General features: G+C 42.4%; 1 protein-coding gene across 2 annotated transcripts in view; it reads left to right on the top strand.

Annotated features, from left to right (window-relative positions):
• The first annotated feature begins 374 nt into the window (after nt 1–374).
• Nucleotides 375–21,167, top strand: part of IKZF3 (IKAROS family zinc finger 3) — a 206,836-nt gene continuing 186,043 nt past the window's right edge. For both annotated transcript variants that reach the window (XM_030221341.1, XM_030221340.1), the window contains exon 1: nt 375–441. In XM_030221341.1, coding sequence (XP_030077201.1) covers nt 435–441 — 7 coding nt within the window. In that variant the 5' untranslated portion in view covers nt 375–434. The remainder of the gene's footprint in view (nt 442–21,167) is intronic.

The raw sequence follows: 21,167 nt of genomic DNA, 5'->3' as shown, positions 1-21,167 counted from the left end.
AATAAGTATTTTTTCTCTCCAATAAATGGCCATCCCTCTCCTCTAGACAAAAGTGCAGGCAAAAGATACAACCATGAGACCAAAGGAGCCCTGGAGGACAAGAAGGTGAGTGCATTTACTATTTTTTACTTCCCTCTTGTGGGTTTTTCGGTATCAATGACAGTTGCCTTGAGGTTTTTAGCCATTCACACATTGGCGTCGTTTACTGCTCTCATAAATGGAACAATTAACTCAGGAATAAGCGAACTAAAGAGAATCTCCGCCTGCCCCTTTAAGACTTGCAGGCTTGCGTCTGATGTCAGCACGCTGTATCCCTGCGCATGGAGCAGCGGAGACGGGTGGGGGTAGAGCGCTGGAGCAGGAATCTCCCGCCTTTAGAGTGCATCCTGAGTGTGTGCGGGCTGGAAGAGCACGTGGATCAGTCTACGGCAGCGATGGCAGGTAAGCGACGCCTTGGGGGAACGCGCTCCCTCGTCAATCCTGCTTTGGAGAATGATGAATGTGCATCTTCTGGGTTTGGCGCGTGATCTCCAGAAAATCCTGGCGCAGGGTTTAATGCGGAATTCGAAGGAAAAAGACCCATGAGGCAGGGATGAACAAGGGTGTTTATGGCTCCAGATCTTTTCTTAAAATATGTTTGATGGTGTGGTATAAAAGTTATAACAACGTAAATATTGTGCAGCGTGCAAGGAGGATTTGATGTGTCTTTGGGCAAGTTTAGACTCTGTTTCGTGCTGAGAACCTCTTTTTAATGCAACCCTTATCCGCATTGAGCGTAATGGGAGCTCCGATGGAGATGTTCAGCAGATATTACTGGAGTAACGTTTTGAAAGGAGGTTTCTTGTAGTTTTTCCGTGTGAAAAAAAAAAAATGATTCCAGCAGTATCATGCAGCGAGTTTGAAACATTTAAACTAATAATGAATAAATATTGAGGCATTGCGTTCGATATAATGTTCACGGAACAGTTAAAAGTACTTTAGTTAAATGATTGTCTTTTATTATTTTTTTTTGTATGCTAATATACTTCAGTACAGTAGTTAGCTCCTTGGCCTCGGCTTGTGCCTATGGCGCCTATTTTATTTATTTTCCGACGGAAAAAGTTTATGAAATTTCTACGTCAGCCTGTCTACATCGACCCCCCACCACCGTCCTTATTTGCCCTTGTTATTTTACATGGTGATCCGGAGCCATGACGTCAGAATTCTGTCGGGTGGTTTTTTTCCGGATCTCTGCATATCAGTGCATGGCAAACACAGGTGTGCCTGCCAGAAAGCAGGCGACTTGTTTTCAGTGGTACTTCTTGTTTTATGTTGAATTTGTTGTCATGACAGGCTATGGGGGTAATTTTATAAAGTGGCGCCTAAATGTATGCGAGACAAAAAAAAGTGCACATTGCCAATTCTATAATGGTATTGAGGCACACCTAACGTTATAGAATAGCACAAAGCCGCTGGGCATAAGTTATGGTATCTAAGCAATGCGTGCAGCTTATAGAATTGTAACAGATATGAGCAGTGTGAGGAGCACTAAATGGAAGCCCATGCTCCACCTTCATGTACAACCCATTTGCTATTACTTGCCATCCCCTAGATTCTATATATGGTGTCAAAATTGTTGCACAATTTAATTGCGCAATGAGCCAATTAGCACCAATAATTGGGTGTTAATCAATTATTGACTAATTGGCAACAATTTGGATTTATACGCGCATTTTGCTAAGCACAATTCTGTAAAGATGCGCAATAAATCATAGTGCGTAACTGAAAATGGGGTGTGGTCATGGGAGGAGCATGGATGGGTCAGAGGCGTTCACTAAAGGAGCACTATTATAGAATTCAGGGGATCTGAGCCTCATGCAAGTCACTTAACCCTCCATTGCCCCATGTAAGCCGCATTGAGCCTGCCATGAGTGGGAAAGCGCGGGGTACAAATGTAACAAAAAAAAAAAATTTACATGTAAGGATTTTCACCAGGTTTCAATGTATGTAAATCCTTGGGCTGATCTTGGAGGTACGCCTTATTCTATAAATGGTGCCCAATTCAGAGCACCGTTTATAGAATAGCGCTCTGCGCTCATTTTTTTTTTTTTGTGCACAAATTTGGGTGCCATTAACAGAATCTAGTCCCATGTGACTAGTGAGCCGTTTATAGAATAATGCGTTGCACACACACGTGCAAGTACTAATTTGTGACATTCATGTGCTTATTGTAAGTGCACCTATTCTATTAATTAGTGTGTGGAATTGGAGCCTGATTTTAGGCGCTTTAATAGAATTGCCTTACATGTAATTTGCACTTAATTACAGTGCACATACTATAGTTTCCCAAACTGTACACCCTTGGCTGTGTGCTTTAAAGACATAGTAACATAGTAAATGACGGCAGATAAAGACCTGTATGGCCCATCCAGTCTGCCCAACAAGATAAACTCATTTACATGGTATGTGATACTTTATATGTATACCCGAGTTTGATTTGTCCTTGCCTTTCTTAGGGCACAGACCGTAGAAGTCTACCCAGCACTGTTCTTGTAATAAATTCTGGAGCTAACGTCGAAGCCCCTTAAAACGTACACGTCAGCCCATCCCTATCTATTCAGTCACAATCAGGGCATAGACCGTAGAAGTCTGCCCAGCTCCCATTTTGTTTCCCCAATTACCAGCGTCCTCCCCTGTGCATCAGGCCTATGTCTCTTTCTGCTGTTCTTATTCCTCATTCTCCTTTGTTTTTACAAAACATTAATTACGCTATCTTGTAACCTGACATATATATCGTCATTTATTAAATGCTTTATATGTATGTTATTTGTGTTTATGCTTTGGTCTAAGTAAACCAACACAATCTGACAGCACTCACGTCGTCTTCTTCATATTGCCAACACATAGAAAAGGAAAATAATTTTAAAACTGATGTGCTTGATTTTTTTTTCAGTAAATAAGATTACACAGCACAACAGCAAAAAATTTTTCGTGTGCTACTGGGCAAAAACCATTTGTCTTATACTAAATTCAGTGTGTGTATTCCCATTCCGAAGTTAGAATTGTTGTAACACGTCAGGAAATGTTGTTATGCATAAGTTTGCCCAAATGAATTAAGCTTGGAAAGCATTGAATAATTTTTTGCAGAACGAATTTTACTCCAACAATTACCTGATCTACATCAAAGTTTTTGTAGTAAACAGTATATGAAAATGTAATGGAATAACAAAATTTCAAAAAAGTCTCGTATTCCAGTTTAAAAGTCTTACTTCAGCAAGGCCCAGTACTGTTAAAAGTGCTTCAGGCATCTACTTTTGCGTTTGTGACCGGTCATATTTTCCCGTTGCAAAAACCAGCAGTAGTCCCCCATCATGTTGGGATTCCAGCGGCCTTGATATCTGTTCTCCATTGTAGAAATGTCTTTATGGAACCTCTCTCCATGTTCGTCACTTACGTATCCCAAATTGGGTGGGAAAAAGTCAAGATGGGAATGTAAGAAATGCATTTTCAATGACATTTGGCAGCCAAGTTGTTCATATGCTTTAAGCATGTTGTCTACTAGTTCAGCATAGTTTTCAGCTCGTCTGTTCCCAAGGAAGTTCTGCGCTACTAGGACAAGTGCATCCCAAGCATTAATATTATAAGTGAATAGGGTTTGCATGTGTAACTTAAAATCTAGACGTATCAGGCAAATTTGGAGTTCATATTTGGAATCGGCGGGTTCAGTTTAGTATAAATCACATGTTTTTCTCTCAGTAGCAAAATCATTGTTGCGTTGTGTTATACATGAAACCGATGTCTTCCAATTTAGCCATTGAGAAGCCTGTAACCTGATCAGTGATGCAAATATTAAGCTTCTAGATGAAAGAAGGAAAGTTTAAAATATGCAGTATCATCAGAGATGAAACAAAAACTAATGTCTGTTAAAGTTGTCATTGAAAATGATCCCAAAATGCATAGAAGCCTACATTTTCACAGCTTTATTTCCAAAATAAGAAGGCTTATGGCCCCTCTGAATATCTTATGTACTTAGTATGTTATCTACACCAAAGTTCCAGTATCTGTTAGGGCAAGGGTGTTGTACTAACAAGGCAGTGGCCGTAGCTAGAAGGTTGCTAGGCTGTATAGAGAGAGGTGTGACCAGCAGAAGAAAAGAGGTTTTAATGCCCCTGTATAAGTCGTTGGTCAGGCCCCACTTGGAGTATTGTGTTCAGTTTTGGAGGCCGTACCTTGCTAAGGATGTAAAAAGAATTGAAGCGGTGCAAAGAAAAACTACAAGAATGGTATGGGATTTGTGTTACAAGACGTATGAGGAGAGACTTGCTGACCTAAACATGTATACCCTGGAGGAAAGGAGAAACAGGGGTGATATGATACAGACATTCAAATATTTGAAAGGTATTAATCCGCAAACTAACCTTTTCCGTAGATGGGAAGGCAATAGAACTAGAGGACATGAAATGAGATTGAAGGGGGGGCAGACTCAAGAAAAAATGTCAGGAAGTATTTTTTCACGGAGAGAGTGGTGGATACTAGGAATGCCCTCCCGCGGGAGGTGGTGGAGATGAAAACGGTAACGGAATTCAAAAATGCATGGGATAAACATAAAGGAACCCTGTTCAGAAGGAATGGATCCTCAGAAGCTTAGCCGAGACTGGGTGGCAGAGCCGGTGGTGGGAGGCGGGGCAAGTGCTAGGTAGACTTCTACGGTCTGTGCCCTAAAAATGGCAGATACACATCAAGGTCAGGCATACACAAAAAGTAGCACATATGAGTTTATCTTGTTGGGCAGACTGGATGGACCGTGCAGGTCTTTCTCTGCCGTCATCTACTATGTTACTATCGGGCTTATTTTCGAAAGGGATCGCCGGCGATCTTCTGACACAAATCGGGAGATCGCTGGTGATCTCTTGATCCCGGCCAAATCGGTATTATTGAAAGCCAATTTTGACTGGCCCCAATTGCTTTTTTATTGTGGCGCTGGCCAACCTTCAGGCGTGTTGGTAGGGTAGCGAAGGCGGGAAGCGGGGCGTGGTTACGAGATGGCCGGCTTCCCCTTATAATGGAAAAAAAAGGCCGGCTCGAACGAGCATTTCACCGGCCGGACTTGGTCCATTTATTTTTAGGACCAAGTCCCAAAAAAGTGCCCCAACTAACCAGATGACCACCGGAGGGAAGTGGGGATCACCTCCCCTTACTCCCCCAGTGGTCACCAACTCCCTCCTACACACAAAAAAAAAATTAAAACATTTTTTGCCAGCCTCTATGCCAGCCTCAAATGTCATACCCAGCTCCCTGACAGTAGTATGCAGGTCCCTGGAGCACTTCAGGCAGGTGGACCCAGGCCCATCCCCCCCCACCTGTTACACTTGTGGTGGTAAATATGAGCCCTCCAAAACCCCCCAAAACTCACTGTACCCACATGTAGGTGCCCCCCTTCACCCCTTAGGGCTATGATAATGCTGTAGAGTTGTGGCCAGTGGGTTTGGGGGCGCATTTGGGGGGCTCAGCACCCAAGGGAAGGGAATTTTTTAGAAGTGCCCCCTAGGGTGCCCAGTTGGTGACCTGGCATGTGAGGGGGGCCAGTGCACTACAAATGCTTGCTCCTTCCACGCCCAAATGCCTTTCATTTTGCCGGGTTTCAGATGGCTGGGCCCGGTTTCCATTATGGCTGGAAAACGGAGCCAGCCATCTGATCTAAACCCGACGATCCGCCGGTGATCCTATTCTAAACCCGGTGAGCGATTTGGCCGGCGCCAAACGTATTTCGAAAATACGCTTGGCTCCACCCCCTCCCGAAGCCGGCCCCAAAGATGGTTGGCCATCGATTTCGCCAGCGCCATTCGATTATGCCCCTCTATGTAACTTCAGAGTTGGTCTGCCCAGTAAAAAGAAATAAATAAAATTGCTCTTTATAAATATAACATCATGTTCTGACATTTTTTTGTGTGGCCATTTAATTTATTTGGCCCTCTTTACAAGGGGGTGGGGAGAAGAGAGGAAGAAATCTTTGTAATTGTGGCTGGGATGGGTGGAGAATGGAGGCAGGGGATGGAGAAAAGGAATTTTAGGCAAGAGAGGTAGAGAGATAGGGAACAGAAGGAGAATGAAGGTGTAGTGTGATATCAGGGACTGGAGAAGGTGCAAGGGTGAGAGAAATAGGGGATCCTGGATGAATGAGGTAAAAGAATTGGGAGAGGGAAGGCTGAGCACTCACACTCCTGCAGTGCTAATCCCCTCATTCATATTTTCTCCGCTGTACCCCTTTGGATTCCCTCACTGACCCTGCAGCAGTTCTACTCCTTACCATTTCTAAAGTGCTGCCAGGCATACATAGCACTGTACACACATGCGGGTTCCATCACTTATTCTCTTGACCCCACACACATCTCACTCAGTGTTGCTCACACACCACATCCCCACGCCCTTTGTCTTGCCCTACCTTCATTACATCCCCTCATAGTTCCAGTCATATTCACCTGTTCCTGTTTTTTTTATAATGTGTGTTTTATAAGTTTTTTTTTTTAATTTTTACTTAGCCCTTTTTTATTTTGCTTATCCTCCCTCAATCCCTTGGGTTTCAGTTAACAATTTTTAGAAGCCAGGGGAAGACTTCTTGCCCTCCTCTGTCCACTTTTTTTTTAATGTTATGGGTTTTTTTTCTTATTTTGCCCTTTCCTTTTTTTTTTTTTTTATTCATTAACTCTGATTCACAGCTTTACTTATGTCAGGATGGTAGAGGCAGCAGTAGTGGTAGTAGTTTCTCTTGGGCAAAGACTGATAACAGTGTGCTCCAGTAGAAGCAATCCTTTGCCTCATGAAGCAGACGCTGCTTCTCTCAATAGTGGCCTATTGCAGTCAAAATAGTTCTTCACCTCAGACAGTGACAGAAAACCAGCTCCTTTTGTCTGGCCGGCCTGCCACGGTGCTGCTGCCCACACTGGTATACCACATCAGGAAGTGTGACATGACCTCTGATGCATGGAAAGCACTGGACCAGAAGAAACTGCTTTTGCTGCTGCTGTCTGAGGCGAAGGACTGCTTCCATTGCTGCAGGATCAGTCTGCATAGACAAGTGCCTTCTGAGTTCCATCCTCACCTGTGTGAAGGGTAATGTTGGGTTGGGAGACAAGGACCTCAGGGGGCCAGAAACTACCCGCACGATGTATGTTTTGATACCCCTCTGTTAGTTGATCTAAGAAGATCGTGATAGGGTGTCTTGTTCTTTGGGTCCACTTAGACAGACAGTGTGTGTGAGTTTTGGAAAGCAAACTTCAGTGATGAATGAAACTTCTTGTTTATTATTCAGTTTTTCCTTTAATTATCTTGACTTTTCTGTTCTTAAGAGAAATGTGCAAGTATTACTTCCAGAGAATTCTGTGCAACTGTCAAGTTCAGAGTTTGCACAGAATTATGCATTTGCTACACATAATTTGGCCTGGGGATCAGGAAGCAAGGGACAAAAGAGAGGAGGCTATAGTGTTGGTGTTAGCAGCCCACACAGCTAGACCAGAGGAGAGAGTGTGTAGGCTGGAAAGGAGGAGGGAATGGCTACAAGCTTGGCTTGCATGGACAAGAACAAAGGAGGCAGTAACATCATTGTCTGCCTGCACAGGCCCAAAGAGAGGAGGGATAGTGAGGACTCCAGTGAAGCCTGAAAGAGACAGACTGCAAGCTGGGAAGTAGACAGACTAGGGGAAGATAGGAGAGAGCTGAAAATCTTGCCAAAAGAGGAAGGAAGAGAGCTGGCGATAAGCCTGGGTCAGGGAGGCAGAGAGAGAAAATCTGGGGTAATGGGTGTGGGGAGAGAATTAGAAGAGGGGTCAAGTCTTTGAAGTGGAGGGAGAGTGCTGGAGATTTTTGTTGGAGGCTGCATAGAGAACTGGAAGGAAGAGGGCCTGAGCTTTGGGGGGGAGGGGCCAAGAGATGAGCTGAGGCTCTTCAGGAGTGGTGTGCGAAAATGTCAAGTCTGATGGGGTTCAGAAAAAACTGAGGGTTCAGTCTGGGGAGGGTGAGATAGCAAGTGGATTGACCCTGTGGATCAGTAATTCCCAACCTGGTTTCCTGTGAACCCTAGGCTTTCTCAAACTCTCTTTAGGGGCTTCTAAAGAAATTAGATGATAGAATTTGTTTGTATGAACATATGTATGTTTACATAAATTGAGAGTTCCTCGGTGTATGAAAAAAATATTTGAGGGGTTCCACCATAGTAAAAAGTTTGGGAATCACTGCTGTGGAGAGAGAGAAGAAAGATGAAGCCTGGGAAAGGTTCAAGTAAAATTGAGTTGTCCCATGTGGGTAGGGGAGGGGAAGACTATTTGGGGGTCATTGGTGAGGCTAGTTCTCATGAAGGGAAATTTCTACTAAAAGAATGCAAACATTATTTTTGAGTACTTTTGTCTGTGTTGGCATTACAAATGATTTACTCAAAAACAGTATTAACGCAATCTGAGCAAGTGGTGGTAATTTTGTAAGAGGATGTTCATGTCCAAATAGCAAAAGGGACTTATTTTAAGTCTCTCTTATAATACAACATAAGCACTTATATAAAATAGGTCCTTAGCTCCAGCCTCAAAAGCTGATGAATTCTAAATGCACACATTTCAGAATGCATCTGAAGTTGGTGTAAATGTGTGGGTGGGTGCTTTATGCATGTCTCTGTGTATTTTATAAACTATGCACACATATTGCAGCTCCATCCCTGGGAGCACCTACATGTGGGATGTGTATATGTACACACAATCTTGCAGGCATGCTTACAAATATGTGCATATCTCCAGATTTCACATAACCTGCATAGAGATCTGCACCGAATCTATAACACTGCATGTAACTTAACAGGCTTAACAAGCTAATCAGTGCTAATAACAAACTTAACAAGCCATAATGAGCAATAATTGGCACTGATTAGAATTTAGGCGCACAAGTCGCTAAGTGTATTCATAAGAACATAAAAATAGGCATACTGGGTCAGACCAGTGGTCCATTTAGCCCAGTATCCTGTTTCCAAACAGTAGCCAAGCCAGGTCACAAGTACCTGGCAGAAACCCAAATTGTGGCAACATTCCATACTACAAATCCCAGGGCAAGCAGTTGTTTCCCCATGTGTTTCTTATTAGCAGACTATGGACTTTTCCTCCAGGAATTTGTCCAAACCTTTTTTAAACTCAGGTACACTAACTGCTGTTACCACATCCGGCAAAGAGTTCCAGAGCTTAACAATTTGTTGAGTGAAAAAATATTTCCTAATGTTTGTTTTAGAAGTATTGCCATGTAACTTCCTTGAGTGTCCCCTAGTCTTTGTACTTTTGGAATGAGTAAAAAATTGATTAGGTTCTACTCATTCTGCACCACTCAGGATTTTGTAAACCTCTCCCCCCATCTGTCTCTTTTCCAAGCTGAAGAGCCCTAACCTCTTTAGCCTTTCCTCATGTGAGAGGAGTTCTATCCCCTTTACATTTTGGTTGCTCTTCTTTGAACTTTTCTAATTCCGCTATATATTTTCTTAGATACGGCAACCAGAACTGAACGCAATACTCAAGGTGCGAACGCACCATGGAGCGATACAAAGGCATTATAGTATTTTCTGTTTTATTCACCATTCCTTTCCACATAATTCCTAGCATCCTGTTTGGTTTTTTTTGGCTGCTGCTGCACATTGAACAGATGATTTCAGCATATTATCTACAATGACACCTAGATCTTTTTCTTGGGTGCTGACCCCCAAGGTGGACCCTAGCATCAGGTAACTATGATTCAGATTATTCTTTCCAATGTGCACCACCTTGTATTTGTCCACATTAAATTTCATCTGCCATTTGGACGCCCAGTCTTTCAATTTCCTAAGATCTTCCTGCTATATTTCACATTCCGCATGTGTTTAAACAACCTTGAATAGTTTTGTATCATATGTAGATTTAATCATTTTATATATTTAAATATGTTAAATAGCACCGGTCCCAGTATAGATCCCTGTGGCACTCCAGTGTTCTTACTCTTCCATTGAGAGAAATGACCATTTAACCCTTACCCTCTGTTGTCTGTCCAATAACCAATTCCTAATCCATACCAGAACCTTGCCTCCTATCCCATGACTCATTAATTTTCTCAGGAGTCTCTCAGGAGGAACTTTATCAAAAGCTTTCTGAAAATCTAGATACATTACATCAACCGGCTCATCTTTATCCACGTGTTTATTCACACATTCAAAGAAATGAAGCAGTCGGTGAGGCAAGACTTCCCTCTGCTGAACCCATTTTGACTCTGTCCCATTAAACCATATTTGTCTACGTGTTCTGTAATTTTATTCTTTACTAGTAAAAAAGGCCCGTTTCTTAACGCAATGAAACGGGTGCTAGCAATGTAATGAGTTCCTGCCATTAATGTTTCCACGATTGTATTCTGAATATAATTGTTGTTTACATGTGTAAGATTTCTTTATATACAATAGTTTTTGTGTAATCTGTGTTACAATGTGGTAAAAGATTTCCTTGTTCAGGCCCTTCAATCAGTTTAACAATCACATCAGAAGAGCTCCTTACTCGTGAGAATGCAACATACAGTTTCCCATGTGAGAGACTGAGAGTGACAGTGTGTTTTACAAACAGTGTAAGAGAGAGATACACAGAGTGATTGTGTGTGTGTGTGTGTGTGTGTGTGTGTGTGATGTCTGTGTGTCTGTGTGATGTGTGTGAGTGACAAAGTGATTAAATGCTTGTCTTCCCTTCCGTTCTGTGCACTTGCCTCCACTGATGTTCGTACCTCCCTGTATATGATTGTTTGTTAGAGATTCAATCCACTCCACTTCCCTCCTACAAATTCCGCTCTGTCTGATTGGTTCTTCGTTCCTGTGATGTCGCGTTTGTTTGCTTGGCAACTATACAGCGTTCCGTTTCCTTGCCGTGAGGGGCGGGGACAGTGAGAGCCAATGAAACGCTGAATGACAGACTTACGAACCCTTCACTGCCACAGTGCCATGGAGTCAGCTTCAGAATGTTGGAGGTGCTTTTTATTATATAGGATAATAGTTTCCACTATTTTGCCCGGCACCAGCGTCAGGCTTACTGGTCTATAATTTCCCGGATCACCCCTAGAACCCTTTTTAAAAATTGGTGTCACATTGGCCACCCTCTAATCTTCATGTACTACGGACGATTTTAACAACAGGTTACATATTACTAACAGCAGATTAGCAGTTTCATTCTTGAGTTCTTTGAGTACTCTTGGATGTATGCTATCCAGTCCAGGTGATTTACTACTCTTTAATTTGTCAGTTTGGTTCAGTTCATCTTCCAGGTTCACCGAGATTTCTTTTAGTTCCTCCACATCATCACCCTTGAAAACCAATTCCGGTACAGGCAGATTTCTTACATCTTCTTCTGTAAAGACAGAAGCAAAGAATTCATTCAGTTTCTCCACTATGGCCTTGTCCTCCCTGAGTGCCCCTTTTGCTCCTTCGTGATCTAATGATCCCATGGAATCCCTCACAGGCTTTCTGCTTCTGATGTACCTGAAAAAGTTGTTATTATTAGTTTTAGCCTATGTGACAAGCTTCTCTTCGTATTCTCTTTTAGCCTTCTTTATTAATGCTTTGCATCTGACTTGCCACTGCTTATGTTGCTTCTTATTTTCTTCATTTGGGTTTTTTTTCCATTCTTTGACGGTCAGTCTTTTGACTGTAATGACCTCTTTTACTTCACCTAGTAACCATTCTGGCTGTTGTTTTCTCTTCTTTCCACCTTTGCAAATACATGGAATGCATCTGGACTGGGCTTCCAAAATGGTATTTTTGAATAACGTCCACACCTGGTTTAGTGTCCTAACCTTATCAACTGATCTTTTTAGTTTCTTTGTAACCATTTTCCTCATTTTATTATAGTCACTCTTTCGAAAATTAAATGCAGTTAAAGTAGATTTCCTTTGCGGGTTCATCCCAGATAGTAGGTCAAACTTGATTATGTTATGATCAGTTTCCCAGGGGACCCAACACCGCCACCTCTCACACTATGCCCTGCACGCCACCAAGGATCAGATCCAAAATGGCTCCCCCTCTTGTCAGTTCCTGGACCAGTTGCTCCAAGTGCAGTCGTTTTATTACATCTAGAAATATTATCTGTCTGGCACTCCCTGATTTATCCAGTCATTATCGTGGTAATTGAAATCACCCATTTTTATAGTGTTAACCAATTTGCCAGCTTTCTTAATCTCTGTAAACATTTCTTAATCTGTCTGTTCTGTCCTTGCAGATGGTAGTACAGTCCTACAAGAATCTTCCTTCCCTTCACACGTGGAAATAGCAAACATCCAGAAAGTGGGAAATGAGGGAAGGCTAAACAAACCAAAGGTTCAACAAATAAAATTTATTACATAAAAACAAATATCAAGACTCGACATGGCACTGTGTTTCGGCATTCAGGATGCCTGCCTCAGGAGTCTGATGTGTGCTAAAAGTGATAATGCCACTAGATAAGAATGGTGAGATGGTCTTTAAAAAGACCATGCATATATGGTTAATGCACTGTGGGGAAAAATCTGGCAGTTCACTCCTAGTTCTGCAGTAGACGAGGAATACGGGTTTGGGTTTTTTTTTTCTACGTTGAAGCATTCAAACTCGCATTCCTCCTCTACCGCAGCACTGGCACTTGTGCTAAAAAGATTATGGTAAACAAGAGTCCCAGTGTGCATCCAATGTTATTGAGCCGCCATGAAGTAAGAGATGTCCTTGAGAGCTGTCATCAGACCAGGTTTTCTGCATATCCCTGATGAACATGCTTAAGAGATTTGCTTGTCTTAGAGATATCCTAAAACTGTGACCCTTCGAGTATCTTGTTGGTTCTAAACATCACACTGAGATCTCTTATTTTTGTAGAAGTCTTCCAAAGAAATAGCTGTGACGGGGCACAAAGTTTCCTCTTGATGGAACTGCTGAAAAGCAGGTCTGTAGATGCTGTGTATTTTTACCCAGAAGCCTGCTGGAAACTGGCATTTCCTCAGTTTTGCAAAATACAAGTAATTCTGAGGGAGAGTCAATAAAAAGTGAATTTTTACTGTTTTGATGCTGTATTTCACCTTATTTATAGGTCTCCTCATAGAATGGCATATTTTTTAAAGAGAGAAGTATCTTTGATTTGGATGTGTTTTAAAGTCCTCCATATATTTTTCTGGATATTCACAATGTTGCTGCAGGGTATTCCCCCCCCCCCCCCCCCCCACTCTTTTCTAGCCCTTCTATCAATATGGAATATTTGACTAGTTGCCGGTGACTGAATCGAGTCTGTGGTTATATCAAGTGCAGGGAAATAAATAAATAAAATACCTAAGGGAGAAGTTTGAGGTCCACCCTTATAGCTGACTACACTGGCAGGATTGGCTGGGAGTCTGCCTCCAAGGTGACTTGAGTGTAGTATGATACTCTTTCTTGCCCCTCCAGCACCTTGTATTTATTTAGAGGACAATTTAAGGGGCACCTATAATTAGCTGGCAATTGCACACACTGACTTATAGAACAGGCACACTTATGCGTGAGAATAGCACAAATTGGCAATTGTGCGTGTAAGAGCTGGCTGCTAATCTATAAAACTTGTGCGCTGTTCACATGGCAGTGAATTGTATATATGGTGCTGAAAACGCTGTTCTATAAGCCATGCTTAACGTTATGCACAGTTTATAGAATAGTGCTTATGCCCAGAGATCATGCATAACTTTAGGCGTGGCCATTTGCACCAACTGAAACGCGCAAATGTACGCGCCTAAATTGGGCTTGTATCCCCTTATTCTATAACAACACGTATAAATGCTAGGAACGCCCCTGTTCTGCCCATTTCCACATCCCCTTTTTTTTTACTCACCCATAAAATTTAGGCATAGATCCTGTGCCTAAATTAAATCTAATTAATGCCAGTAATTGCTTGTTAAAAAGCCGATTATTGGTACTAATTAGCTCATTCAATTAAATTGCGCACACACGCCCAAATTTACAGGTGTAGTTCGTGGCGACTTGTTTAGAATTAGGGGCATAGGACATAACAAATGGGCCGTACCAGTGGGCAGAGCATGGGCATGTCATGCACGCATTGCAAGGCACACTTACGTTGCAACTTTTTTTTATTGATGACATAAAGTGATGAGTATAAACGAAATATCCAAAGTCAAGACATACAAAAAAAAGATGTGCAAGATGTATCTTCTCATCAAGTTATTATCCCCAAGTAATTCCCTCAGCCCCCACTCCTCCTCTCCCCTCCCCCTCCTTTCCCTTTCCCTTCCACAGAGTCTAACCTAAATAAGGAGAGTACAACTTGTGAGAAAAGTCTTCAATCACTAGCATCAGCAAACTAGGAAACAATAAGCACTATAGCATCATGTTAAGGAAAATATTAAGTACAATATTGGTACAGTTTTTCTGTAATCTCCCATCGAATTCTTCCAGTCCTCTCACCCCTCTAACCCAGCCGAAGGAAAAAAAATGATAATAAATCCAATATGGAACTCTAGGTCATCATAGGCGAGGCCACCATCCTTTGTTCCCCTACCTATCTAACATTAAGTACATAACCCTGCCCCCAGCTGCAAAGCACACTTAAATGCGCTAGCTTATGTCTGACGTTAACCTGGCATAAGCTGTCACACCTAAGTTATTCTGTAATGGGTTAGGTAGGCACACTTTAATGCTGGTATACAATTGGTGCTGAGCGCGCTTCTTTGTCGGACCGACATTTAGCTGCCAAATTCTCCAGCCCCAGAGCTGCCTGAATCCGTTGTGCCTTGCTGAAGCTGGATTCGATCAATGGAAGGGCTGAAAATGAGTGGAATTAGCTTTTTAATATGGGAAATTGTAGAACTGGATACAGATCACAATGATTGACTGCTCCGATCAAGTCCATAGTTTCCTGTCACCAAAGGTTTAGTTATGAAGCAGGGTTCACAGAAGTGTTTCAATAATATCAGCAGTGAAGGCTAACCAGGTAGATAATCAGTGCCTCAGAACTGGCCCATAGTTAACACCTCAGTTCCACAAGCACCACAGTAACTGAACTTGTGTTATTCAACTGTCAGGAATTAGTTTCTGGGTGCCATAAGATGCACTGTTGGAAAACAGATCGCTTGAGTAATTTGCATTAGTTCTCAAGTCTGGGAAATGATGTCAATAGAAACATACTTGTGTTATAAACTGTGAGACCTGTTTGTGGACAACTCTAGTCACGTGTGATTTCCTCAATTCTTTTCACTCTTTTTTTTTCTTATGCTTTCCTCCTTTGACTTTCATGTTTCCTTTCTTCCTTTTTGTCAAGATTTTTTTTTGTGTGCCGTCTGTTTATCCTGTAAGTTACTGTAAGTATAGATCAAAAGAGACTGGTTATTTACGTATGCCCAATGCTACGGGAAAAGTAATTCTAGGAGGAAAAAGCCTCAAGAAGCACCTTTTCCACTATCTAGGCAGAAGAAGAGCTAGGGCTGCTTCATCATTGGCAAAAAACCTCCTAATGTCAATCGCTTGTCTTAGAGATATAGAAATCAGAACGGGGAACTTCAACCACAGACACAATACCGTTCCTCTTAGTTAACTTTCAAAAGAAGTACTTAACTTGAGGAGCGGGTCTTCCGTCAGTGTTCCTCCGTATAAATCAGACCATGGTTAACGGTGGCCTCCACTGCTGCACCACGCCACTGCTGCATCAGAACCACTGGTCACTTGTTCTGCCGATCAGCTGAAATATATACTAAAAAGACAGCCTGCTGAACATGTAGCTTACATTCCGTTCAGTCCACCGATGGATCACAAAAGACAGCAGTATATTCAAACATGGTGGCTATTTGTACCTTCTGTGACATCAGACGCTCAGAGTATCACCCAATCAGAACCCTGTTGATCTAGACCTATCAGTTCATTTATGTAGATGGTACTTCAGGGTGATCAAAAGAAATGTGCCCATTCCCTTTCGGGGATACTATATCGAGTCGGAAAATCCATTGCTGTTCTTTTCTGAGAAGAAGCTGGCAAAAATCATCATCGCTCTCAGCTGTTTCGATTTGTTGTAGCACTACACACTTTAATGAAGTAAAACAGTGTGACAATTCTGTGCAGTGAACTGCCAATGGTGAGGTCATTTTCTTAGTCGAAATCACGCTTTTATGTTCTATTAGCCTCACATATAGTTGACGCGAAGACTGACCAACGTACTTAGAGTTACTATCAGGAGTAGAGACTCATCCCCTTATATACTATCCTGTAAGTTACCCAGATTAAATAGCAGATGTGATTCTGCTTGTTTATGCTTTTTTTAAATTTTTTACTTTAATTGAAAAGTTGTGGCTTGTCTTAAAATCCATCCTCGTTCAACAGTACTTTATGTGGTGTATCTATTGGTGGAGTTGATGTTATGCCTCAAAAAAAACTAAAGTTGAAAAAAAACCATTCTGCCTGTTCTGATTCAGCACATGCAGACAGACTTTCACGATCATCGAAATGCTAATAAGGAAGAGATTAGTTATTGGCTGTAAAAGGCCCTCTGGTCTCTCATGAAGCTGTGGGAAGGGGATACAAAACAGAACCCTTTCCATGAAATTTTCTGGTCTCTATAGAATTGCTGCAGAAGACCAGGGACTAATCTATGTCAAGGATGTGGAGTGATTAGCTTATCAGTGAGGGATCAGGATGTGAAAGGGGAGCTGGGGAATGAGGAGAGAGTGTGAGTTGGTGCTTGGGATGAGAGAGAGCATCTGGAACGAGAAAAGTAAGGGCAACAGAGAGCACTAAGAAGGGGTGCAATGCTGCGTTCGGCACCTAACCCTTACCGTTCAGTGAATCCAGACTGCCCCAATTTGACTGCCCCTATCGGACCGACCGTTCACTTGTCTATTAGATTGTAAGCTCTTTGAGCAGGGACTGTCTCTCTTTGTTAAATTGTACAGCGCTGCGTAACCCTAGTAGCGCTCTAGAAATGTTAAGTAGTAGTAGTAGTAGTAGTGCACAGCAAGTGAGGAGGTGGGGAAGTAGGAGAGGAGGAGGGACACATCCTTGATCCCAGCCTTCTTTTTACTACTGAAGTCTCCTTAAAATCTCACAGCCTAGCTCCTCTCCCCTTCCCAATCTTTCCTCCTTTTTCATCCCTTCTCTTGAGTACTGAAACTCACCTACACACCGCTTTGTCAGTGTTCCTCAATCCTGCCTTTGCAGCATCTCCTGCCCCGTTAGTTCTGTGACTTCTCTCTGCCAGTGCAACATACTCCTGTCCTGCAGAACCCCCTGTTGTTTTAGTACTGACATCCCAAGCCATGTGTCTTTAGTATTTACAGTTAACCAAAAAAATCCTGGTATATGCCAGTCATTCCATTTGACATTTCAGTTAAGCAAGAGCATGTGTTTGCAAGAGTTGTGGATGTTATCTTGCCATTGGTTCCAATCTCCTTCTGTGCAGACTGCATAGAGAAGGGTATTGGTGCACAGACACAGAGGGGCCGAGCCTCAAAGCTGGGTGCCAAAGCCTACAATGCAGAAGCCTGCAACAACACTGCCAAAAATAGCTCAGGAATGCTTGAAGGAATCAGTATTCAAATGATAATGCACACTTAGTTTGCGCTAGTAAACTGAATGTAGGGGAAGAAATGTGCCTGGCAGCTGTGCACATTTTGTGGTAAGAATGGCCAGACAAAACCAGAAGTGCAAACACACATCTGTGCTGTTCTTCTGTGCCTTTGAATATGAGCTTTTCAAAAATTGTTTGCACTTAAAAATTTGAAAGGCTCGTATTTAAGTGCAGAAGAACAGGTACCAATGTGTTCTTTCATTTTCAGTTTTGCTCGGACTCGCACACATGCTTGCCTCTCACTTTCAGCGCTTAAAACCTGCATGGGCTTCCTTCCGTTTGCAAAAGAACACAAAACCAGCAGTTTAATGTGAGAAATTGATAAGAAGTCTTCTGAAAACCTTCAGTTCTACCCCTGAGCTAGCAAGTAAGTTGGTGTTAAAAGGCCATCATTTGTTTCTGGGCATTGCATTCTTGCCATCTGAGCAATGGGAAGGAATACAAACTGACCTCACTTGCATCCATTTAAATGCATTTCAATACAATTTATGGCGATGTTTAGTGTACATCTTAACACCCGTGCTCCAATCCTTTGAGCATTCTGAGCACAATAATATGTGTGCAAATCAGGCACTAACAACCCCTTTTACCGCTCTTGTTAGGTTTGAGCATCGGTCCCACACATTGCACAGCTTATTATCATGATTTCACACAACCTGTCAGATGCTGTTGGCTGGGTTTAGCATTCTAAAATATCGCATCCTACCCAAGAACCTAGGATGTCTGGAGGTATTGACCCAGGATATGGGCAGGCCCAAGGAGGCCCGTTTTAAAAAAAATATGGGGTACTTCATGGAAGGACTTAGCGCGAATATGGGCCTTTGATTATCGCTATAGCAGGCTGCTTCCATTAAAGGGGAATGGCCGGTTTTCTCCAGGAATGGGAAATTCGGGTATGGGAGGAGCGGGGTATAATGTTCCTGCAAGACATAGTGGAGCCCAGTGGAGATATTAAATCATTATGGGAACTTCAGATTGAGGCCTCTGATTGGGGGGCGAGATTTGCTTATGAACAAGTAAGACATTATATAGCATCCTTGCCTAGGGCTTCCTTGAGAGTGGATTTAAAACAAAAGCTGGACGAGCTATTTGAAATGGTGACAGAGGAGCCCATTTCGATATCACTCTTGCACAAAAGGCAATTAAAGATGTGCCAGCAACGAGACTTAGAACAAGTAGCGAATCGCTGGTCGACAGATGCAAGGATAAAATTCACTACACAGGATTTGCTGAGAGGCCTGAGGGGGGTTCAGCAATGGGTACAAAGTGCAGAACTTCGGGAGTACCAGGTGCGAGTGATATATCGGGCGTACACATCTCAACAGTGGTTGTACAACATGGGCTTCCTAGAGTCTGCTCAGTGTAAGAGATGTGGGGTAGAATCTAATAATTTTTATCATGCTTTTTGGGAATGCTCTGCCATAACTGCTTTTTGGATTAGAGTGAGCAGGTATATAGAGGGATTGGTGGGGCATCCAATTCGACAACACCCGGAGTGTATATTAGTGGGGTGCAGGGCACCAGTAGAGGGAGGATCGGCACATCAGAATGCACTGGCCCATAAGGCTTTTCTTGTGGGGAAAAAATGTATATTAGTTTACTGGACGCGAGACAGCCCCCCGTCCTTTTGGCATTGGCGCAATCGTTTTCATGCGTTGCTGCTAATGCAGCTCCAGGACTCTCTGCGTAGCCCCGGGGCCCAGCGTAGCTTTTATCTCATTTGGAAAGGATACATTAATTCCTTGGCACCTAAAATCCGCAGCCATATTCTTAATAAGCTTGGAGGTTTGACAGAGTCTTCTGATATAGGCAGTGGTACATAGAGGGGCACGCTAGATCTCCCATTAGAAGATTGGGGGAATAAATATGGAGGCGGTAGGGGTCTGAGGAGGGGGGGGGGGGTTGGGAGGGGGTATTAATTAGGGATGGGATGTCTTTATAACAAAGGTAAGGGATGAGGAACAGCATGTTGGGGGGAGGGTCCTCAGAGTCCAGGCCTTCTTGCCCTTTTGTTGTGGGGAGCTTGGATATTCCTTGGGTGGAAGAGTCATTTTAGCTGAGGCAGTGTGTTGGTTGGTTGTATCACTAGAGTTGGAGGGGGGGGGGTAAAAGGGGGGGGAAGGTTTTAAAGTAGGAGTTTTTTGGGAAAGAAAAGACAAACTGATCTTGGAGCTGGAGATCGAGGAGTTACATCTATATGCAGAGACCCCAAGGATGAACGCTTTGTTGAAATCCCCCACAATGATGATTGTTGATCTGTATAAAACCTGAGAGAAGGGAGATATATGTTTAAGTTTAGATAGGGATTATGGACCTTGAAGGTTTTAGGAAGCTCTTACATGTCGGAGTCTTGGTCCAGTGGTAAGGGGGTAAAGGAGTTTTTGTCAAATTGTTATTAATAAATAAACCTTGTTGGAAAGAATGTTGAATATTAGGAAGGGGGGGGGACAAAGTTAAAAGATTAATGAAGGTGTATAATATCTGACAGTTATTGCAGTTAATGTTCATTGATTGATTGTAGAAGTTCTTATTACATGCAAACATAATGTATGTGCTTCATTAATAAAAATTGCTGAAATATAAAAAAATATGGGGTACTTCAAATTACTCTATTCATGTGTACATATAAAATAAAACTTTATACTAAAAACTTCATATATGATAATGTTTTAAACAAATCCTTCAACAAGTCGTTTAGGATGGCTTAGGGTCAATTCCCTCAAGGTAAGAAAGGTATCTCAGCTAAGAACATAAGAATAGCCATATTGAGTCAGACCAATGGTCCATCTAGCCCAGTATCCTGCTTCCAGCAGTGAGCAATCAAGGTCACAAGTACCAGGCAGAAACCCAAGTAGTAGCAACATTCTATGCTACCGATCCCAGCGGAAGCAGTTATAACAGTTTATTTAGATTTGCTATACTGCCCTGCCTAACTAGCAGATCTAGGTGATTTACATTAGTTTAAAACATAAAGAAAAGAAGAAAATATGTTGGATAGGTAAAAATAGTGAATCACACCAAGGAACAGGTAGACAAAAAGCATAATACAGTTTTTGTTTAGCAGGAGGAGGAAAAAAAAAAAGGAACAACATCTTTCAGTGATAAACCACCAGTCGATAATTAGGGCAGATTAAAGCCTGAACAAAAAGCCAGGCCTTTAGGTTGGCCTTGAAACTTCTGAACAAGGAGTCAGCACGAATATGCAAAGGGAGGGTATTCCAAAAAGATGGTGCCACAAAGAAGAAAGCACAGTGTCTTGTAGACTCTAACTGGGCAGACTTGGAGGCTGGAAGAACTAAACGATGGTCATTTAGAGAGCAGAGTAGGAGAGATGGAGAATATGGTATAGTAAGTGAGGAGAGGTATTGTGTTGTACAGGTAACTAATGATATTTCTGCAATAGCAGTGTAATGTGATCATGACATTGAGCATGTCATAGTAGGCAGATGGCTATGCTTTGCAGTGACTGGAGTCTTTTGATGTGTGGTCTAATGCAACCTAGATAGACTGACCTGCTTTCAAAGGAGAAGGGCGCCTATTTTCCGACACAAATCGGGAGATGGGCGTCCTTCTCCTAAGGTCGCCCAAATCGGCATAATCGAA

This window comes from Microcaecilia unicolor, chromosome 12, assembly GCF_901765095.1.
Source record: "Microcaecilia unicolor chromosome 12, aMicUni1.1, whole genome shotgun sequence".
Taxonomy (NCBI): Eukaryota; Metazoa; Chordata; class Amphibia; order Gymnophiona; family Siphonopidae; genus Microcaecilia; species Microcaecilia unicolor.
The sequence above is the reverse complement of the archived record's forward strand: the minus strand, read 5'-3'. Positions and strand labels throughout refer to the sequence as shown.